General features: G+C 40.1%; 1 protein-coding gene across 6 annotated transcripts in view; it reads right to left on the reverse strand.

Moving 5' to 3' along the window:
* The window catches only part of SVEP1 (sushi, von Willebrand factor type A, EGF and pentraxin domain containing 1), a 401,736-nt gene that overhangs the window by 92,531 nt on the left and 285,688 nt on the right, over positions 1 to 23,517 (reverse strand). For all 6 annotated transcript variants that reach the window (XM_056519354.1, XM_056519345.1, XM_056519336.1 and 3 more), the window contains 10 exons: positions 22,825 to 23,000; positions 22,145 to 22,269; positions 21,930 to 22,053; positions 13,016 to 13,186; positions 12,284 to 12,457; positions 10,921 to 11,040; positions 6,013 to 6,189; positions 5,080 to 5,164; positions 4,393 to 4,584; positions 1,161 to 1,328 (listed from right to left, as the gene is read on the reverse strand). In XM_056519354.1, the coding sequence (XP_056375329.1) occupies positions 1,161 to 1,328; positions 4,393 to 4,584; positions 5,080 to 5,164; positions 6,013 to 6,189; positions 10,921 to 11,040; positions 12,284 to 12,457; positions 13,016 to 13,186; positions 21,930 to 22,053; positions 22,145 to 22,269; positions 22,825 to 23,000 (1,512 nt within the window). The remainder of the gene's footprint in view (positions 1 to 1,160; positions 1,329 to 4,392; positions 4,585 to 5,079; positions 5,165 to 6,012; positions 6,190 to 10,920; positions 11,041 to 12,283; positions 12,458 to 13,015; positions 13,187 to 21,929; positions 22,054 to 22,144; positions 22,270 to 22,824; positions 23,001 to 23,517) is intronic.

A 23,517-nucleotide genomic window follows, 5' to 3' on the forward strand; every position in this document is an offset into this window, starting at 1 on the left:
CCAGTAACTGATTGATATAAAGGGCTTGGCTTCCAGCACTGAACCATGCATGTCAATCCATCAAGGCAAACTGGGGTTAGGGAAGGTGGAGGTGTGCAAACCACAGCTTGGGGCTGCCTCCTTGACAAGAGCTCTGGACATGACATAGAGCTGACAGATTCCCTTTAAACTCCATGTCAGCATTGCGACCTATTAAATGTCTTCTGGCATCCTTCTCTCTCCACCAAGCCCAACCTTTCTTGTTCCTATGTATGTTCCTCCCATGCATAAAGTGCTACTAAATATATCATTTCTGCCTTATATTATAAACCAGAGGTGCAGTGATCCAAACAAACAGTACAATGGTTAACTCAGAATTTAAAAAATCTCTGTTTTCCCTCTGTTGCCTGTGATATGTAGCTTGACACTTCTTTCCTTTGCCTCCCCCTTGGAAGAGCTGATGGGGTGAAACCTATCACAAGGATATAGAAGCCTGTAGCTGTATATAAGAGGAATATACTGATACTCTATAGTGTGAGTTAGAGGACAGAAGATCTATGTCACAGATCTATCACTTTCTGTGCTTAGGTGGAACTCACAGAAGAGCAAGGGCAGTGTAACGCCACTCTATCGACTCTGTCTCTGCAGAGACAGAATCATTACTGAAATTGTAGGCTACATTAGAGAACCATTTCAGAAGGAAAAAAGGACTCAAGAGGGCAACCCGTAAGTAACACATAACAGATATACACAAGAGGATCTGCATTATTTTTGAGTAATAGCCTATACTGCCTGGTCAGAGTGTTTTTTTAATTACTAGGCATAAAGCATAAGCTTTCCCAGTGGTGGTTGTAAGTAGCTAAATGACATCATGCCTTTCTGGTTAAATTGGGGCTCTGTGTTAGAATGGAACTTCAACTGCAACACACATATGTTGAAATATATAAGAAATGAAATTAGATTTACTGTATGCAAAATAACTTGTTCATAAAGTATTGCCGTTAAATACATCACATGGTCATTTTCTTTGATAGTCTACTGTACGGTACTAAGAAGAAAACCTTTAAACAAAGCACTAAAAAGATCTATAGAAATGTTAATTGATATATGATTGTTACTAATGTGAAGCCAGGCACACATATTGTAATTCCCAAATCTATAGGAAAACCTAATAGTCATACCCTTCTTTGCAAGTGTATGTCACAGTGTTTCCAAATGTGAAGACATTTCCTTTGAAGATGGCATCTCTAACAACAGGTGGATGGCCACATGACACAACTTCACAGGATGGAGGCTCACTACTCCAGTTCCCCCAAGCTTCACACGTCAAAACAGATGGACCCTGCAAGCTAAGGAGAAATGTTGTTAACCAAATCACAACCAAGTAAAGGAACTGCTAAGTTACCCTGATCAACTGAAGCTCAATCTTAGGCAGTGTAAACATAGACTAGATCTAATGCACTCCAAATTTTGACCAACTATTGAATGGCTTAAACTTTGCAAGAACTTGGCTCACAATGTTTGATTGTAGGCCACACCACTTTAGAAGAAGCCACATCCCTGTTTTTAACCTTGGCAGGAAAAGTATCTTAAACACATAATAAATGTGGTTCACCACATGTAAGACAGTTTGTGGCACAAATTGTGCCAGAATTCTGGCACATTTTTAATAGTATATCTTGGTCAGTGACTTTTTACATGATCTATAAAAAGCTCCAAAGCCACCACACTGCCTAGATATTTTCCCTGTAAACCATCCTGTCTGATATGCATGGCTCATGTGGCCCCTGTTGTCTTCTCTGACTGCTTGATATTCTTTGCCATACTTCTCTCCCCTTGCCTACATCTCTCAGCAATCATTGCAGCTCTGCTCAGCCAGCCCCACCCTTCTGTTCTGAGCAGCAAAGAGAGATTCAGTGTCTGATTGGCTGGTGCTGCATACAACTCCCATTTCTCAGCACTAAAGAGAGCATGACTCATCAGTCAATTATGGGCTATGGGTTTAGTTCTCCGTAGCACCCCTTTATACATGATTCCCATGCCGCCAGCATATAAAACAAACACCTGGACTTACCTGCCGCTGCTCCGCCCTCCAGTGTAATCTTCTTCCTGATTGTTCTGCCTTCGACGGTGATAGGCTGAGCTTCAGTGTGACATATTGAGCTCCGGCACCAGGACAAAGATCAGTGCCCAGGCTCAATATGTCACACTACTGCTGCTCTGCCTATCACTGGCCAAGGTGGGATATTGCAGCCAGTGATTAACTGAGCCACAGTGTGACATGTCGACTACCAGTAGGGATACTGGTGCACCGAGGGAGGTAAGTCAAGGTATTGTTTTTGTTTTATATGCCGACAGCTTTGGGATGATGTTTAACCTGTTAAGGATGTACCTGTACGCCTCGCACCCGCGATATAACACAGGATCACGGGCTGACCCCGCGTTATATCGAGTCGGTCCCAGTACCTAGTAATGGCCGGGACCCATGGCTAATACAGGACACCACCGATCGCAGTGATGTCCGGTATTAACCCCTTGGACGTGGCGATCAAAGTTGATCGCCGTGTCTAAAATGTAAAAAAATACCTCCCGGCAGCTCAGTCGGGCCGATCAGGACCACTGTGGTACCAAAAGGAGTGTCCCTACCTTCTTTCTCGGCGTCGGATTGGTGATTGATTGCTCCAAGCCTGAGATCAAGGCTGGAGCAATCAAGAGCCGAAAACACTGATCAATGCAATGATATGGCATAGCATTGATCACTGTATGCAATCAATGTATTGCATGTTATAGTCCCCTATGGGGTTATAACAGTGTAAAAAAAGTGTAAAAAAAAAAGTTCATAAATATGATTTAACCCCTTCCCTAATAAAAGTTTGAATCATCCCCCTTTTCCCATTAAAAAAAAACTATGTAAATAAAAATCAATATAAACATATGTCGTATCGCCACGTGCGTAAATGTCCAAACTTTAAAAATATTTTGTTAATTAGACTGCACGGTCAATGGCGTACACGTGAAAAAATTCCCAAGTCCAAAATAGCATATTTTTGGTCCCTTTTTATACCATAAAACAATGCATAAAAGGCGATCAAAAAGTCCCATCAAAACAAAAATGGTACCGATGAAAACTTCAGATTACACTGCAAAAATGAGCCCCCATACATCCCTGTATGCGGAAAATTAATAATGCTATAGGGGTCAGAAGAGGACATTTTTAAACATATTCATTTTCGTGCATGTAGTTATGATTTTTTCCAGAAGTAAAACAAAATCAAACCTATATAAGTAGGGTATCATTTTAAAAAAAAGTTAATAAAGATCATTTAACCCCTTCCCTAGTAAAAGTAAGAATCACTCCCCTTTTCCCATTTAAAAAACAAACAAAAAAAAAACTGTACAAATAAAAATAACCATATGTGGTATCGCAGAGTGCGGAAATGACTGAACTATAAAAATATATTGTTAAGTAAACTGCACGGTCAATGGCGTACGTGCAAAAAAATTCCAAAGTCCAAAATAGCGAATTTTTGGTCACTTTTTATATCATGGAAAAAATGAAAAAATCAAATAGTCAGATTAATACAAAAATGGTACCGCTAAAAATGGCGCAAAAAATTAGCCCTCATACCATCCCGTAAGCGGAAATATAAAAAAGTGATAGGGGTCAAACGATGACAGTTTTAAACGTATTCATTTTCGTGCATGACGTTATGATTTTTTCCAGAAGACAAAATCAAACCTATTAAAGTAGGATATCATTTTAATCGTATGGACCTACAGAATAAAGATAAGGTGTCATTTTTACCGAAAAATGCAATGCATAGAAAAAGAAGCCCCCAAAAGTTACAAAATGACAAAGTAGTGTGCTTTTATTTTATTTTTTTATTTTGTCCCACAAATATTTACATTTTTTTTGGTTTCGCTGTAGATTTTTTGGTAAAATGACTGATGTCATTAAAAAGTACAATTGATGGTGCAAAAAACAAGCCATCATATGGGTCTGTAGCAAAATTGAAGGGTTATGATTTTTAATAGGTAAGGAGGAAAAAATGAAAGCGCAAAAATGGAAAAACGCTCCATCCTTAAAGGGTTAAAAAAAAGTTCTACACAGGACTACCCCTTTAAGACTACAGCTTCCTTGAAGTGGCAATATGGGTGAAATCATAGTCTGAGATGCACTGTGTAAGTGAATAAATTAATAAAGACCAAAGAGGTGAGTATTCCTTTTTTTTTATTCCCCCACTATTTTTCAACATACCTCAAAATTGACTAGAAAGACTGTCCATTCCTCTTTTATTTGCATACCACTGAAGAAAGGAGAAGCCTTTGCTACAATGAATTAGTTTATTCAGCTTAAAAGAAATAATGAATAAAATAAGGCTAAGACATTATAGTATATGTTAAATACCTTACCTGTATCCTGTATCACATGTATATGATGCTGTTGACTTGTATATTAGACCAGTTAATGTGACATTCCCATAAGCTATTTCCTTTGGTTTAGAGCATGTGACTGCCTCACAGGATGGGACTCCATTGCTCCAGGAACCATCAGCAAGGCATACCGTTTCTTTATTGCCTAGTAATGTATATCCCTCATTGCATCTACAGAAACAGAAATCAAAAGCACTGAATACAGTTTTGGCCTATACAATTGGAAATTGATAGTGCATATTGAATATAACAAACATTATTCCTGTAATATTAATATAATGTTAATTGTATCTAATTGTAAAACTCCAAATCAATATGGGAATGGAATCAATATGGGTCAAAAAAGCATTTCATCACTAAACGGGTATTCCAGTATTTCAGCCTTTGAGCCCATGAGCCAAAGTTATAATACTATGTTATATGTATTTTATTACCTTAGTGCGCCTCTTTGTCCAATTTTCAAGCACAGGAACCACACCCAGAAGTGCTGTATTGCAGGTCTTTTGATTTTTCTGTTGTCTCTGACCTTTCCCAATACTAATATATGTTAATTTAATAGTAAGCTGGAAAATTTCATGATGTAAAACCCCTTTAAGTCTATCATAAATGTACACAGTGAAATTGTATGTATTGAAATTTTATGATAAACAACAAACAGTAATTTACCTGAAAAACACTGTCAACCCATAGGTGAAATTGGAGCCAACAATACTGCCATGTTCTGGAACTGGAGGATTTCCACATGACACAGCTTTATAGCATTAAAAGACAAAAAAAAAGTTGTAACATACTATAATTAAAATCTATGCATTCAGATATATGCTAAAAGTACGGTTTAGTGCTGATTATTCATAAAGTGGTGGCAGATACATGCACCAACACTTCATGGGATGGGAAGAGCCCTTATAATTGTTTCTAATGTCATTTATTGTATAAATCCTCTTTGATTTGAGCTTCTTACTACTTGTACACCTGCTATCTATCTGCCTCCTGCTTCATATTACATAGGACCTTTTTACATGTTCCTAGTAAAACACTGTCATGAAGTAAGATCGCAACACAGATCTCCCCTATGTTTACATGTCCTACAGTCCACCCCCCCCCCCCTTCCCCTACAGTGGACTCTTTCATCTTTGAAGCAGGATGTGTCACAGAGCTGTCAAAATAGTGAGACCTCATTGACACTAGCCCCTTTAGTTTCCCATTTATAAAGGACAAGCGCTTTAGTACCTAACTATATTGTGTATATTTTATTAGGATTTTATATTTTAGTCTTCTATTGATTCATGAGATTTCGCAGGAAGTTATAGGACCTTTTAGGTTTACCAAGCCACCGATTTGGACACTGCAAAGCATTTACTGGGGCTAATCTACCTCTGGTTGGCAGATGTCATTTCTACACAGAATCTACTCCAGGAACTTACACATCATCCCTTTTTTTCCCCCAATATTCAAAGTTTCAGCTACGGCTGAAAACCAGAATGTGTCCTTCTAAAATTGTTGCAACAAACTAGGAAGCACTAAGTTAGTTGTAATTAACAATGCACATTATTAGAATAATGTTACAATAAAAATATCACCTTTAACAGTTTTCTGTACCTTGGCAGTAGGGTATTTCAACATTCCAGTCACCAGACTCCAAACATGTAACTTTCGTGCTACCAATTAAGTCATATCCCTTATTGCATGAAAAAGTCAGCTCACTGCCAACACCAAAGAAGTCGCCAGAAAAATTTCCATTTTCCAACTGATCTGGATCTTGACATTTTACTGGTTCTACAATGTTAATAAAATGAATCAGATATGGATAGGCGTGTAACCCTTAAACAAATGTGTAAAATTGTTATTTCTTTTTAAATTAGTATAAATTAGAGTGGGTAAGTTAGGTTTCCTATGCTCATTTATCTAAGGGGAGTAAAGGTTAGAAGAAGAGATGTTGAATTTGGGGTTACTTAGTTTTATCATGTTCAAGTATATTCTGTACAGTGTATTCAAATCACAGTTACTATACAGTAAAGGCAAAATAGCATGGATTTGTTTTAGATTTAGTTTTTTCTTTTTTAGCAATTTTTTATTTTATTTTGTTGTGATCACAGTAATAAATTGAAATTTAAGTGCACTATGTGAATATACTCAAAAAAGCAGTTTAAGGGTAAGGTCCCACTGGGCGGATACACAGCATCTTTTGACGCTGCAAGAAATCTGAAACATATACTGTGTATGCCCTAGGAGCAGACACAGGGCTTTCCCCACTACATAAGGATCTGGAGCAGTCTGTGAATCACAGTTATGCTGGTGCGCGTGACCGGCCTCTGAAACTTACTGCAGACACAGGGCTGTAGCAGGAAAAGCCCTGTGTGTTTGCTCCTAGCACCTACACAGCTTATTTCCTGCTGCTTGGCAGATTTCTCGCAGCATCAAATACGCTGCATGTCTGCCCCTGTGTGACCCTACCTTAAATGCAGCCAGGACTAGGGAAATCCTGTATAACCTGATTACCCCATCCACACAGAGTGAGTGACATCTCTTACTGCATCAAACTTTACAAGACTAACAGGACCAGATTTATCAATCTAATACAAAAACTGCATAATTTGCCCTTAACAACCAATCACAGCTCAGCTTATACCAAAACTATTTAAGAAATGAAAGCTGAGCTGTGATTGCTTGCTATGGGCAAATCAGACTATTTTTGTCTGTTCCCCAGTGTCCATGCACAGTATGTGCATTCACAGTATTTTGAGCCTCTTTTTGTTCAGTAATTCAGTTCCAGTGAGCATTTCAGCAAGACAATGATCCCAAAGTCACAGCCAATCTCCCAAATGGTTTCCAAGAAAGAAAAGTAAGCTGCTAGAATGGCACAGCCAATCGCCTGACTTAAATCCCATTGAAGATCTATAGAAAGAATTAAAGATCATGATTAGGGATGAGCGAATTGAATCTGACGAATCTGAATTCGTTACTAATTTCATGAAAAATTCCATCCGCACCGAATGCGAATGTCGCCGCGATTCCATTGCGCAAATCGCTTTATTAAACTCCATTTACTGCGGTCCAGGCCTCAAGGCATCTAAAATGGCAGATCCACATGTAAGGACATGGGGCATGGAATCATGGAAAGGCGGGAACAAGGGTCGGCGAGATGACCCTGAATTGCATGCAGCCTATCAGCAGCCAGCCACCCCCTGTGATGTCAAAGTCCTATATAATCGGCAGCCATCTTCCAGCCACTGACTCCAGTGTTCTATTACAGAGAGAGAGGGACAGAGAGAGACACAGAAAAGCATTTTTGCACTAGCGATTCATCTCAAGTCAAATTCCAGCCTACAAGCATTGATAGGGAAGGGAGAGAGATTGACAGAGAAGGTTCACCTGTGGGTGTATTGCAGCAGGCTGTCAACAGCAGTTCTCCTCAAGCCCATGTCCAGCCTACAAGCACAGATAGGAAAGGGAGAGAGATAGTGCACCTGTGGGTGTATTACAGCAGGCTGCCAGCAGCGATTCCCCTCAAGCCCAAGTCCAGCCTACAAGCACTGATATAGAAAAGAGAGAAAGTGAGAGAGAAAGTGCCTGTTTGGGTGTATTAAAGCAGTGATTCACCTCAAGCCCAAATCCAGTATAGATGCACTTAAAGGAGAGTGAGAAGCTGTGAAAGGACAGCCAAAAGTACACACCTGCTGGTTTTGTAGACAAATGCTGTTTTAACCGTAGTGGAGCGTATTGTACTCCCCTCATAAGGGCATACCACATACCTACATCTAAGTGGTGTACCATTTTGTTCCTGTTAAAGTCTTAAGGGCCTAGTTACTGTAAAAGGCCAGCCAAAAGTACACACCTGCCCAAAAGTTCACACCTGCTGGTGTTGTAGACAAATACTGTTTTAAGCATACTGGAGCGCATTGTTCTCCCCTCATAAGTGCATACCACATACGAACATCTAAGTGGTGTACCATTTTGTTCCTGTTAAAGTCTAAGGGCCTAGTAACTGTGAAAGGCAAGCCAAAAGTACACACCCACTGCTGTTCTAAGCGTAGTTAAGCATATTGTATTCCCCTCATATATGCACTAAGTAGAGATGCACTAAGTCAGGCAGAGAAGTGCCAGGACGTGCACAGAGGAATAGCAGAGGCCTAAATTCATCAGGCAGAAATCGCAGCAGACTAGTGGCAGCAGGAGTCACAACGAGAGGCCTGAGCTCCCGGTATCAGCTAGCAGTCGTGTCTCGACCAGTAACAAATCTGTGGTCATTGACTGGTTAACTCGGTCATCCACTTCATCACAAGTGACATCTGGCACCCCAGTCAACAGTCGGTGGGCTCCTCAGACACAACTATCAGTTGGCATGGCCCGGGAGCAGTCTATGTCCTCCAATTACTTCTGTCCTATGATGTTCCTACCCCATAGAAGTATCCTATGCTGTGGGTTCAGCTCCACTTTTAAGTCAGGACGACCGTCAGCAGCCCAGCCAAGAAGTGGAGGAGACATCCCCCACTTCCTTCGCTAGGCGGGTAAGAAGTGATTAGGAGAGTGGTGTGGTTGGTGGTGTTGGGAGCATTCAGGCTCCTGAAGTACACACTGTTGAGGAACCTGAGGAGGACATCAGTGACGTGCTGACACAACTCGATGATGATGAAGCCGATCGCACTTGGAAGCCAGGTGCAGAAGGGGCTTCTTCATCAGGAAAAGAGGGTGGCAGGTTGCCCATGAAGCAGCAGTTGAGCCAGCATGGTTGTAGCATGGTTGGGAGACAGCATGGTGACAGCAGTGGGAAGTCTGGAGCCAAATGTGCCCAGGGTTGACAACCTGCTTCGTGGCAGCCTAACTTCCCGAGAGGTAGTGGAACAGGGGTCCCTGGAGTCGGCGGCATTTTGCCACCATGTGGTCTTCTCATGCTGCTGGGACATTACCTAAAAATGTTTATGGTAGCACTAACTACCCTAAATCTTCAATTAAAATTTGAAAATGTATCTTTTAATCTTTCCTATTGTGAGGCCCTATGGACTCGTCGGGCTGCCCCCACCTCTAGGCCCTGTCATTGTGCCGCCATGTGACTCCTTGTTAGATTGAGTTTTGTGGCCATACAGTATTAGTTCAAAGTAAACGCTGGGACATTAAACTTGGGAATCTAACATAAATCTTAAATTTAAATTAAAAAAAACTATGTAATCTTTTCAAGACTGGGGCCCTATGGTCGTCGACATCATATATTACCTGTGGAATTACCACAAGAATCCAATGAAACAGGTTGGAGCGATAACAATGAACCATAACTGATTTAATGAAACATTAGCACTTTCACAGTCAGAGGGGCGCTTAGAAGCAGGGGCTGGAACAGGTGGTAGCTTACCTCGCGGAGGACCGCCAGCTCGATGCTAACCAGAATGGGTACTCAAATAAATAAATTCAAATTAAATTAAATAAAAATTAAATAAAAAAATCTCTTCATTCTCTTCAATTTTGATGCCATATGGTCTCCCTGCTGCCACATCCAGATGCTCTGCGGCAGTGATTCTAATAGTGATGCCTGTAATCTGCATGTCATAATAAATAACAGTATTATTTCACTAACAGCACACTCCCTATGCGTGTTAGGACAAGGCAAAGTGTTCTACACCCCTATTGAGGCTCTCTGTAGGCCAGAAATAGCCATTTTGGGGGGAAATTCGGCGAATCGGCCGAATCAAATTTTTTAAAAATACGCTCATCTCTAATCATGATTCATAGAAGAGGCCCATGGAACCTTCAAGATTTGAAGACTGTTTATGTGAAAGAATGGGCCAAAATCCCATACAGGAGGCACCTTAAAGATGTCATTACCCACAAAGGCTTTTGTACAAAGTATCAAATAAATATCAGTAAGCATGTTCAATACTTTTCCTCTTTTGTCATTTCACATTATTACACACAACTTAATTTCTTAGCTTAATTGTTTTGGTTTGTATGGATTACTTAGTTATCAACGTCTGGTGAACATTTCTTGTTAATGTCACCTTTGAAAATGTATTTAGGGAAAAAAATGGAGATGTGTTTAAGACTTATTTCACCCGCTGTATATATTTCTCCTGCAGGTATAAGAGATGAGTGGAGTAGCGATGATAACTTTATTGGCTAACTGAGAAGATGTAGATATCAAGCTTTTAGGACCTCTTAGTTCCCTATATCAGGCATATTACCAATAAATACCAATAAAGATATCATCGCTACTCCACTCATCTCCTATATTTCTAAAGCTAAAACAGTACAAACCCTCATCTGATCCCTGCAGGTATAGAATACATGCACAGATTGAGTCCACCAGAGGGAAAGCACTACTGACCTATTAGAACCCCCTCCTTTGGGACAGAGAAAAGGATCCCTAAAATAGTAGACTATCCTCTACGATTTCCATATGTTCTAATAGGTCATATGAACAAGGATAGGTAACAGGGCACCCCTTTTAAATAAACCAATTTTCTGGAGTTTGTACTTGTTATATAAACAAACTACCATACAAACTACAATATTTACCTGTACATGTTTTTCCATCACCAGTGTATGGCTGTATACAGGTACAAATGTACGAGCCATTGGTATTTGTGCATGATGCATGTTTATCACAATCGGAGCCAACTGCGCATTCATCAACGTCTTAAAACAAGCAACACAAATAAGAGTTATATATTAATACAAGCATGCTCTTTCTGTGTAAACACAGTGAACTTAAAATATAGTGTAAATGGAGTCAATCCAGTGAGTCTTACTCAAGTGTAGCAATTGCACACTCCTTATAACATACCTGTGAAAATCAGCTTATTTTTCTTGTTGTACCATACTCATTATTATTGTATGCATATCATTATTGTATGTAACAATGAGAGTAGAGCAACTTTGTTCACACAAAAGCAAATCCCATCTAAGTAGCACAAACAAAATCATTTGTGCGAGTTGGCTGTGACTTACAGTTGAGATTTGGCAATAAAATACATAGCCGAATTGCAGAGTCACAAACAAGTCACAATTACATGCAATATGCATTGCAACCAGTGACTAAACATCCATCAAGGATGTGACAATTGTGCTATGTTGCATGTCGCTCTGTCACATAATTTATTAACATTTTGTGACATAACACAGTGCAGCACTGGCATCTTTGTGTTGTACAACCAAAGTCGCAGTGTAGCCCCCAACCTATGTTAGGTTGTCTAAGCGTCCCCTGACTTCGAATCTGGAGGACCATCATTTGAGGGCATGTGTACTTAAGGAGTCACATAAAAAAAATTTCAGCCATACACATGCTGTTTATGTATGCTACAACATTGTGGCAGTTGGCAGTCCTTTGCTCGGGGACTCTCTTTGGCCAAAGTGCAGGATTGTATGTGTTATTTCTGTGGTAACAGCCACAGTTAGTTAATAAGTGTGTGTGTGTTAGGAATATTGGTAGGAAGACTTTTACAAATATAAAGAATATGAGAAAAAATTGTGTAATTGCAATAAAATGTTATGCGTTGTTTGAATCTACAGCAATAAAACTCTTGTGGAAAGGAGATAAGTGTCTGATCACAGGGGGGTCTGACTGCTGGGACCTCCCGCGATCTCCAGAATGGTTGCTGACTCTTTCCACTGACTTCTCCGGCCCCAACCTTCCGACAGTGACAGCCCACTCAGCCAATCACAGACCATCACTATTGAGACTAGTTCATCTTGGAAAGATGGGCTGAAGTGCTTAGCGGGAAAATGTGTGTGTTGTTCTGGAAATCACAGGGGGTACCTATAGTCGGATCCCCCGCAATCAGACACTTAGCCCTTAGTTTTTTAACACTAGAAAAACCCCTTCAAAACCTTTATATGAATTATGCATAATTTTATTACAGAATATTTAAATTCAACTTACCCAGACACGTAGGTGAGGTTCCATCCCAGCTTCCATTGTCCGTACAAAACATCCTTGAATCTCCAAGCAAATAGTACCCAATATTACATTGGTAAGTGACAGTACTTCCAGCAAAAAAGTGTTCATCCGTATTAATTCCATTTTTCAGATGAGGAGGTTTTCCACAGCTGATTCCTTAATAAAATGATGGATTTTTAAAACATCTTAAAATATCTTTATTTATTACATATTATCTCTATTGGGGGGAGTTATTTATTTAGCAAAAGTTAACCAAATGCATTTTCACATCAGTACTCATCTAAATCCAAGCACATTATAACTATTTAAGCAGCAAATGATTACATATTCTAAAGCCCAGCTTACCAATTTAATACAAGTGAATATTGCCTTAAAAGCAAATCTTATTTATGACCCATTATCAGACATAAATTGGAAATTCCAGAGCTACATCAGTTTTGCAGTAAAAGCACTTAAACAGACTGTAAACTTGAAGGTAATATTTAGAGTGAAGTCTAAGTGATCACATGCCGATCAAGATTTAGAATTTATTCCTCAGTAATCTAAAAGCCTCCTGTGACATTAACAGCTTTATGGTCATTATCTAATGTTAATATCATAAGTCTCAGGATTTGGTGACATCTGCTCCCCCATCATTTTAGCAAGTATGAGTATTAACTTTAAAATTTCCATCACTTTGCTCAGCATTCTGCAAATTTCTACTTGAATACTAACTTTCACAGCGTGGTGGAGGTTGGTCCCACTCTCCCAGGTTAAGGCATTGTTGTTCTGAACTACCCATGATCTGATAGCCAGGGTCACAATACAAGCTGATCCTGGAGCCTGGTGTAAGATCACTGGCAGATGCATGCAAATGAGGTGACAAGCCTTCCAAGGCTGGACAATCTACATAAAAATTAAATACATCAATTATTTTCTTGCGTTCTGGATACTCATTTTAAAATATATTACATTCTGTTAAAGTATTGTTTCAGTATAAATGCATTTGATCAATAAAAAAAAAGAAAAGAAAAAAAAAAGAAAAGAAAGAAATTATAACATTTTCTAATGGTTATGTAAAAGACATGACAATACCATAGCATTCTTATACCAGTGTAGTATAACTCTATAACTGCAGTTTAGCCTAGCCAGTCAATGTCACATCTAAGGTATCTTTGGGCTACCTTAAGGCTAAAAACCAGAGTGTGTCATCCTTATCATAAGGTTATCAAAAAAATGACACAAAATTTGTATTGGGGAAAGAAACATCAAATCACATGAACACAGGTTTAGTTTTATTCAGTTAGCCATTGGATACACTCACAACACAGGACACATCCATGGACTACACCATGCATTTGTCTCAGGGGGTAGCACTTTTGCCCTGTACTGCTGGGGACATGGATCCAAATCTGACAATGGGCAACATCTGCATGGCATTGGTAAATTCTCCCTGTGTTTGAATAGGTTTTCTCCGGGTGCTATGGTTTCTTTCTGCACTGCAAAAATAAAAATACTGATGCAGGTTGTGAGCCCCAGTGGGGACTTTGGAGATGAAAAACTCTGTAAAGCACTGTGGATGATGTTGGCATTATATAAATGAGTAAATCTAATTAAAAAAATCACTGCCTTTGACTGTGCATCTATTGGAGATTAACCCCTTAACGACGCAGGACGTAAATTTATGTGGTACTTAACGCACCAGGTGATGTGGTACTTAACGCACCAGGACGTACATTTACGTCCTGAGCATAACCGCGGGCATCGGAGCAATGCCGGCATCATGCGCGGCAGGTCCCGGCTTTGGATCACAGCCAGTGACCCGCCGGTAATGGCGGACACCCGCGATCCCGCTGATGTCCGCCATTAACCCCTCAGATGCCGTGATCAATACAAATCACAGCATCTGCAGCATCGCGGTCACTTAACAGGATGATCGGATCGCTCGCAGCGCTGCCGCGGTAATCCGATCATCCTGCACGGCAGACGGAGGGCCCCTCACCTGCCTCCGCTGTCTTATTTCGGGAGTCTTCTGCTCTGATCTGCCTTCCCGCAGACTAGAGCAGAAGATGACCGATAACCCTGATCAGTGCTATGTCCTATATTTAGCCATGAACAGGATTAGCAATCGAGTGATTGCTATAAATAGTCCCTTATGGGGACTATAAAAGTGTAAAAATAAAAGCAAAAAAAGTAAAAAAAATAAAGTAAAAAAATTTGAAAAACCCCCTCCCCCAATAAAAACGTAAATTGTCCAATTTTCCCTATTTTACCCCCAAAAAGTGTAAAAAAAAAAATTTCATATACATATTTGGTATCGCCGCGTGTGTAAATATCCAAACTATTAAAATAAAATGTAAATGATCCTGTACGGTGAACGGCGTGAACGGAAAAAACAAACAAACTCGAAAATAGCTGCTTTTTTTATAACATTTTATTTTAAAAAATTTATAAAAAATGTAATAAAAGTTTTGTATAAGCAAATATGGTATTAATAAAAGTACAGATCACGGCGCAAAAAATGAGCCCTCATACCACTGCTTATACGGAAAAATGAAAAAGTTATAGGTCTTCAAAATAGGGGGATTTTAAACGTACTAATTTGGTTAAAAAGTTTGCGATTTTTTTTAAGCGCAACAGTAATAGAAAAGTGTATAATCATGGATATCATTTTAATCGTATGGACCCAGAGAATAAAAAACACATGTAATTTTTACCATAAATTGTACGGCGTGAAAACAAAACCTTCCAAAATTTTCAAAAAATTGCGGTTTTCTTTTTAATTTCCCCACACAAATAGTATTTTTTGGTTGCGCCATACATTTTATGGTAAAGTGAGTGATGGCATTACAACGGACAACTGGTTGCGCAAAAAATAAGCCCCCATACTTGTAAATATAAAAGAGTTATGATTTTTTGAAGGGGAGGAGGAAAAAACGAAAACGTAAAAATAAAATTGTCTTAGTCCTTAAGGTCCAAATGGTCTTAACCCCTTAATGACGCCGCATCACATCGCATCGGTCCCGGCGCTCATCAACGGCCAGGACCCGCGGCTAATACCACACATCGCCGATCGCGGCAATGTGTGGTATTAACCCTTTAGAAGCGGCGGTCAAAGCTGACTGCCGCTTTTAAAGCGAAAGTGAAAGTATCCCGGCTAGTCAGTCGGGCTGTTCGGGACCGCCACGGTGAAATTGCGGTGTCCCGAACAGCTTGCAGGACACTGGGAGGGCCCTTACCTGCTCCGTGCCTGAGATCCAGGCAGGAGCAGTCAAGCGCCGATAACGCTGATCACAGGCGATCAGCATAGGAGATCAGTGTGTCCCTATGGGACCTATAACACTGCAAAACAAAAGTAAAAAAAAAGTGTTAATAAAGGTCATTTAACCCCTTCCCTAATAAAAGTTAGAATCACCCCCCTTTTCCCATAAAAAAACTGTGTAAATAAAAATAAACATATGTGGTATCGCCGCGTGCGTAAATGTCCGAACTATAAAAATATATTGTTAATTAAACCGCACAGTCAATGGCGTACGCGCAAAAAAATTCCAAAGTCAAAAAAAGCATATTTTGGTCACTTTTTATACCATTAAAAAATGAATAAAAAGTGATCAAAAAGTCCGATCAAAACAAAAATTGTACCGATAAAAACTTCAGATCACGGCGCAAAAAATTAGCCCTCACACTGCCCTGTACATGGAAAAATAAAAAAGTTATAGGGGTCAGAAGAGGACATTTTTAAACGTATACATTTTCCTGCATGTAGTTATGATTTTTTCCAGAAGTACGACAAAATCAAACCTATATAAGTAGGGTATCATTTTAACCGTATGAACCTACAGAATAATGAAAAGGTGTCATTTTTACCGAAATATGCACTGCGTAGAAACGGAAGCCCCAAAAAATTACAAAATTGCATTTTTTCTTCGATTTTGTCGCACAATTATTTTTATTTCTGTTTCGTAGTGAATTTTTGGGTAAAATGACTGATGTCACTGCAAAGTAGAATTGGTGACGCAAAAAATAAGCCATGATATGGATTTTTAGGTGGAAAATTGAAAGGGTTATGATTTTTAAAAGGTAAGGAGGAAAAAACGAAAGTGGAAAAACCCTGAGTCCTTAACCCCTTAAGGACACATGACGTTCTCATACATCTCCATTTCCGAGTCCTTAAGGACACATGACGTATGAGAACGTCATGTGTTTTACCGGCCCCCCGCAACCATCTGGAGCGGAGCCGGTCCCCGATGCCTGCTGAAATCGTTCAGCAGGCATCGGGGCATATCGCCCAGGGGGGTCATTATGACCCCCATGTCGGCGATGGCCGCAGATCGCTGGACAATTCAGTCCAGCGATCTGCGGCGGATTCCGGGTCACTGGTGCCACCTCACGATCGCCCTGATTCGTCGGCCGGTAATCAGGCCGACCAATCAGGGCGCCTGCTGCAGGTGTCACTCCCGCAACCCGCTCCGCCCCTCTTCCGGAGGACGTGAGCGGGTGCGGGACGTGCACCCCGGGTGCTGGGGACCCCGATCCCCGGCGTCCCTGTTGGGATCGGGGCCCCAGGAGCAGCGGCGGCGGAGACGACGAGTCACTAACCTGTGCGGCGATGATCGTTGGAGGTGAGTGACAGCCTCCTGTTGTTGCTTAGCAACAGCTCCCAGCATGCAAAAAGGGCATTCTGGGAGCTGTAGTTATGCAACAGCAGGAGGCAGACCACCACAACTCCCAGCATGCCCTTATGGGCATGCTGGGACTTGTAGTTTTGCAACAGCTGGAGGCACATTCTTTCTATGGAAAAGTGTACCTTCAGCTGTTGTGTAACTACAAATCCCAGCTTGCACAATCAGCTAAACTGCATGCTGGGAGTTGTAGTGGTGCATCTGGTGGTTGCATAACTACAACTCCCAGCATGCCCGTTGGCTGTCGGTGACTGCTGAGAGTTGTAGTTTTGCAACAGCTGAAGGCACACTGAGTTAAGTAGCAAACCAGTGTGTCTCCAGCTGTTGCATGACTACAATCCCCAGCATCCCCAGCCAAAGTAGTATGCCTCCAGCTGTTGCATAACTACAACACCCAGCATGCCCTTCCGCTGTCCGTACATGCTGGGGGTTGTAGCTTTTGCAACAGCTGAAGGCACACTGGTTGCAAAACACTGAGTTTGTTACCAAACTCGGTGTTTCACAACCAGTGTGCCTCCAGCTGTTGCAAAACTACAACTCCCAGCATGCACTGATAGACCGTACATGCTGGGAGTTGTAGTTTTGCAACAGCTGGATGTTCCCCCCCCCCCAATGTGAACGTACAGGGTACACTCACATGGGCGGAGGATTACAGTAAGTATCCAGCTGCAAGTTTGAGGTGCGGCAAAATTTCTGCCGCAGCTCAAACTGCCAGCTAGAAACTACTGTGAACCCCCCGCCCGTGTGACTGTACCCTAAAAACACTACACTACACTAACACACAATAAAATAAAAAGTAAAAAACACTACATATACACATACCCCTACACAGCCCCCCTCCCCTCCCCAATGAAAATGAAAAACGTCTGGTACGCCACTGTTTCCAAAACGGAGCCTCCAGCGGTTTCAAAACTACAACTCCCAGCATGCACTGATAGACCGTACATGCTGGGAGTTGTAGTTTTGCAACAGCTGGATGTTCCCCCCCCCCAATGTGAACGTACAGGGTACACTCACATGGGCGGAGGATTACAGTAAGTATCCGGCTGCAAGTTTCAGCTGCGTCAAATTTTCTGCCGTAGCTCAAACTGCCAGCGAGAAACTACTGTGAACCCCCACCCGTGCGACTGTACCCTAAAAACACTACACTACACTAACACAAAATAAAATAAAAAGTAAAAAACACTACATATACACATACCCCTATACAACCCCCCTCCCCAATAAAAATGAAAAACGTCTGGTACGCCACTGTTTCCAAAACGGAGCCTCCAGCTGTTGCAAAACTACTACTCCCAGTATTGCCAGATAGCCGTTGACTGTCCAGGCATGCTGGGAGTTTTACAACAGCTGGAGGCACCCTGTTTGGGAATCACTGGCGTAGAATACACCTATGTCCATCCCTATGCAAGTCCCTAATTTAGGCCTCAAATGCGCATGGCGCTCTCATTTTGGAGCCCTGTCGTATTTCAAGGCAACAGTTTAGGGCCACATATGGGGTATCGCCGTACTCGGGAGAAATTGGGCTTCAAATTTTGGGGGATATTTTCTGCTATTACCCTTTTAAAAAATGTAAAATTTTTGGGAAAACAAGCATTTTAGGTAAAAAAAATATATATTTTTTTACATATGCAAAAGTCGTGAAACACCTGTAGGGTATTAAGGTTCAAATTACCCCTTGTTACGTTCCCCGAGGGGTCTAGTTTCCAAAATGGTATGCCATGTGTTTTTTTTTTGCTGTCCTGGCACCATAGGGGCTTCCTAAATGCGGCATGCCCCCAGAGCAAAATTCGCTTTCAAAAAGCCAAATGTGACTCCTTCTCTTCTGAGACCTGTAGTGCGCCAGCAGAGCACTTTTCACACCCATATGGGGTGTTTTCTGAATCGGGAGAAATTGGCCTTCAAATTTTGGGGGGTATTTTCTGCTATTACTCTTTTTAAAATTGTAAAAATTTTGGGAAACCAAGCATTTTAGGTAAAAAAAATTTTTTTTTTTACATATGCAAAAGTCGTGAAACACCTGTAGGGCATTAAGGTTCACGTTACCCCTTGTTACGTTCCCCGAGGGGTCTAGTTTCCAAAATGGTATGCCATGTGTTTTTTTTTTGCTGTTCTGGCACCATAGGGGCTTCCTAAATGCGGCATGCCCCCAGAGCAAAATTTGCTTTCAAAAAGCCAAATGTGACTCCTTCTCTTCTGAGACCTGTAGTGCACCAGCAGAGCACTTTTCACCCCCATGCGAGGTGTTTTCTGTATCGGGAGAAATTGGGCTTCAAATTTTGGGGGGTATTTTCTGCTATTACCCTTTTTAAAAATGTAAAATTTTTGGGAAACCAAGCATTTTAGGTAAAAAAAATATATATTTTTTTTACATATGCAAAAGTCGTGAATCACCTGTAGGGTATTAAGGTTCACTTTACCCCTTGTTACGTTCCCTGAGGGGTCTAGTTTCCAAAATGGTATGCCATGTGTTTTTTTTTGCTGTTCTGGCACCATAGGGGCTTCCTAAATGCGGCATGCCCCCCAAAAACCATTTGTCGCTCCTTCCCTTCTGAGCCCTCTACTGCGCCTGCCGAACAATTAACATAGACATATGAGGTATGTGCTTACTCAAGAGAAATTGGGTTTCAAATACAAGTAAAAATTTTCTCCTTTTTATCCCTTGCAAAAATTCAAAAATTGGGTCTACAAGAACATGCGAGTGGAAAAAATTAAGATTTTGAATTTTCTCCTTCACTTTGCTGCTATTCCTGTGAAACACCTAAAGGGTTAATACACTTACTGAATGTTTTTTTGAATACTTTAGGGGGTGTAGTTTTTATAATGGGGTCTTTTATGGGGTATTTCTAATATGAAGACCCTTCAAATCCACTTCAAAACTGAACTGGTCCCTGAAAAATAGTGAGTTTGAAAATTTTGTGAAAAATTTCAAAATTGCTACTGAACTTTGAAGTCCTATGGTGTCTTCCAAAAGTAAAAACTCATAAATTTTATGATGCAAACATAAAGTAGACATATTGTATATGTGAACCCAAAAAAAATATATTTTGAATATCCATTTTCCTTACAAGCAGAGAGCTTCAAAGTTAGAAAAATGCTAAATTTTCATTTTTTTCATCAAATTTTGGGATTTTTCACCAAGAAAGGATGCAAGTTACCATAAAATTTTACCACTAAGTTAAAGTAGAATATGTCACGAAAAAACAATCTCGGAATCAGAATGATAACTAAAAGTATTCCAGAGTTATTAATGTTTAAAGTGACAGTGGTCAGAATTGCAAAAAAACGCTCCGGTCCTTAAGGTATAAAATGGCCTGGTCCTTAAGGGGTTAAGGGGTTAAAGGGGTACTCTGGTGAAAAACAATTTTCTGTTACAATCAACTGGTGCCAAAAAGTTAAACATATTTGTAAATTCCTTCTATTTAAAAAATTTTATCCTTCCAGTACTCATCAGTTCTTTTCTTTTTGAGTTTCTTTTCTGTCTGACCACAGTGCTCTCTGCTGACATCTCTGTCCATTTTAGGACTTGCCCAGAGCAGGAGAAAATCTCCATAGAAAACCTTACCTGCTCTGGACAGTTCCTGACATGGACAGAGGTATCAGCAGAGAGCACTGTGGTCAGACAGAAAAGAAATTCAAAAAGAAAAGAACTTCCTCTGTAGCATACAGCAGCTAAGTACAGGAAGGATTACGATTTTTTAATAGACGTCATTTACAAATCTGTTTAACTTTCTGGCACCAGTTAATTTAAAAAAAAATATTTTCCACGGAGTACCCCTAAGGAAGTAAATAAATCACAATACAGCACTATCATTTTTCTTATTCCTTAATGATTTGGTAATGACACCTGACAAAGAGAGAAGTATTGGTCCACATATACAAAAACAATATGTGCACTAGGGGCCCCCATGTCGTGCAGTCATTTATCATATTAATATCTTTTTATGTAATAGACAGACCTCTAGAGGGACCAGGGCACAGGGATTGCTGATATACAGTACAGACCAAAAGTTTGGACACACCTTCTCATTCAGAGTTTTCTTTATTTTCATGACTAAGAAAATTGTAGATTCACACTGAAGGCATCAAAACTATGAATTAACACATGTGGAATTATATACATAACAAAAAAAGTGTGAAACTACTGAAAATCTGTCATATTCTAGGTTCTTCAAAGTAGCCACCTTTTGCTTTGATTACTGCTTTGCACACTCATTCTCTTGATGAGCTTCAAGAGGTAGTTACCTGAAATGGTCTTTCAACAGTCTTAAAGGAGTTCCTAGAGATGCTTAGCACTTGTTGGCCCTTTTGCCTTCACTCTGCGGTCCAGCTCACCCCCAAACCATCTTGATTGGGTTCAGGTCCGGTGACTGTGGAGGCCAGGTCATCTGGTGCAGCATCCCATCACTCTCCTTCTTGGTCAAATAGCCCTTACACAGCCTGGAGGTGTGTTTGGGGTCAGTTTCCTGTTGAAAAATAAATGATGGTCCAACTAAATGCAAACCGGATGGAATAGCATGCCGCTGCAAGATGCTGTGGTAGCCATGCTGGTTCAGTATGCCTTCAATTTTGAATAAATCCCCAACAGTGTCACCAGCAAAGCACCCCCACACCATCACACCTCCTCCACACCAGCACACCTGTGAAGTGAAAACCATTTCAGGTAACTACCTCTTGAAGCTCAACAAGAGAATGCCAAGAGTGTGCAAAGCAGTAATCAAAGCAAAAGGTGGCTACTTTGAAAAACCTAGAATATGACTTGTTTTCAGTTGTTTCACACTTTTTTTGTTATGTATATAATTCCACATGTGTTAATTCATAGTTTTGATGCCTTCAATGTGAATCTAGAATTTTCATAGTCATGAAAATAAAAAAAAACTCTGAATGAGAAGGTGTGTCCAAACTTTTGGTCTGTACTGTATAAATTAAGCAGATTCTAGATATAAGTGAAAAAAAATTGTACATACCTGAACAAAATATACTTTTTTTGTCTACTTTAACTTTTCCAACCACGCCTAGAAGAAAATCTGCCCAAGCTAAAACATTTCCCTTTTGAAGATGATGTGGGCATGAATTTGCCAATAATTTTACCTTTAAAATAAAAATATTCACAATAATTTGTATGTAATGTAAATTTAAAAAAACTAACTTATGTCAAAGATACATGCCAACAGTAACATACCTGTTCTGGTGAAAGAGGGTAATCCCAAATATTAAGCTGACTGATCAATCCAACAAAAGATTCTGCAGGGTTGAAACCTTCCCCCCTCTGATCCTGTTCCTGTGCAATCACTAATGCTCCCCCGCCTAGAACACCAAAATGTTATACTCAATGTAGATTCAGCAACACATAAAAATACTTTCACATTACAAGAAATTATGCCTATTTTCCACTTTAATTTTCTTGGCTTTTCTTTTACCACATTATTATTATAATTAAATGTTTTAGAGTTTAAAAAAATTGAAATTGCTTCATCAATTACCAAAATTCTTTGTAAAGTTCTGCATATATTCTTTGAGTTTGGTCATATCGCCAGAGCTCTCTATAAAGCTGATTCCTGGGAAATTTTATTGCAGATGTCAAGTTGTACAATCTTTTTAATGGGTTAAATTAAGAAAACATGAATACTGCCCATTTTCTAAATAGATTTTGTTGTAATAAATGGGAGAATGTGCTCTTGTAATAGGATAGCTAATACAGAGAGCAGCATTTATTATAAAAGTTATAATTGCTCATAAAAACTTTATATTATTTTACATATATAGATAATAGCAGAGCAGAATTTAGTATTTACTAGTATATTCTGAGTTAATTTTGGACTGGTATGTTTGACTCACTATTTAGTCAAGTCTGTAACCTACCAGGTATGTGTTTTCCTACTGATAGGCCTTTCCCATGATCAGAGAGTTTCCCATCAATATAAACTTTCCAAGACCCATCAGTGCTTGTCCAAGTAACGACAATATGATGCCATCTCCCATCATTTACAGAGGGGCAATTGGTTATTTTTCCTTTGCCATTAATATAAAGCACCCATCTGCAATATATAAAATGGTTATACAATGAGCTATTTTTTCCTGTTCATGTCATACCATAAGTTTTAATTGACACCATTAAATTACCATGGGCCTAGAGATAGTATTCTGAAATCTAACCTTGTACTGTATCTAACACCATAGGATCCAATGAAACACAAAAAGTTGAACACTAAATCGCCAAAAGTAAATATATAAATTATTTCTTTCTTTCTTTCATTTTTTTTTTTTTTGGGGGGGGGGGGGGGGGGGGGTTGAGTTAAATGTTTGTTACAAGATAATAAATAAATAAGCTGAACACTAAAAAATTTGGGGTACTGATTTGTGTTTTTGTACATTGGATACTGGCAGCAGCATCATAGAGAGACGCAGCTCGTGATAGAAGTCCCATCTGTCTCTTGTGACAGAACGTGGAGCTGCCAGCTACAACTATGTCTGCATCAGACACACATACAGTTGAGAGCTGCGTCCACCTGGGAATCTTAGTCGGGCTCGAACCCACAGGTCCGATTAAACCCC

The sequence above is a fragment of the Hyla sarda genome, chromosome 1 (assembly GCF_029499605.1).
Source record: "Hyla sarda isolate aHylSar1 chromosome 1, aHylSar1.hap1, whole genome shotgun sequence".
Taxonomy (NCBI): domain Eukaryota; kingdom Metazoa; phylum Chordata; class Amphibia; order Anura; family Hylidae; genus Hyla; species Hyla sarda.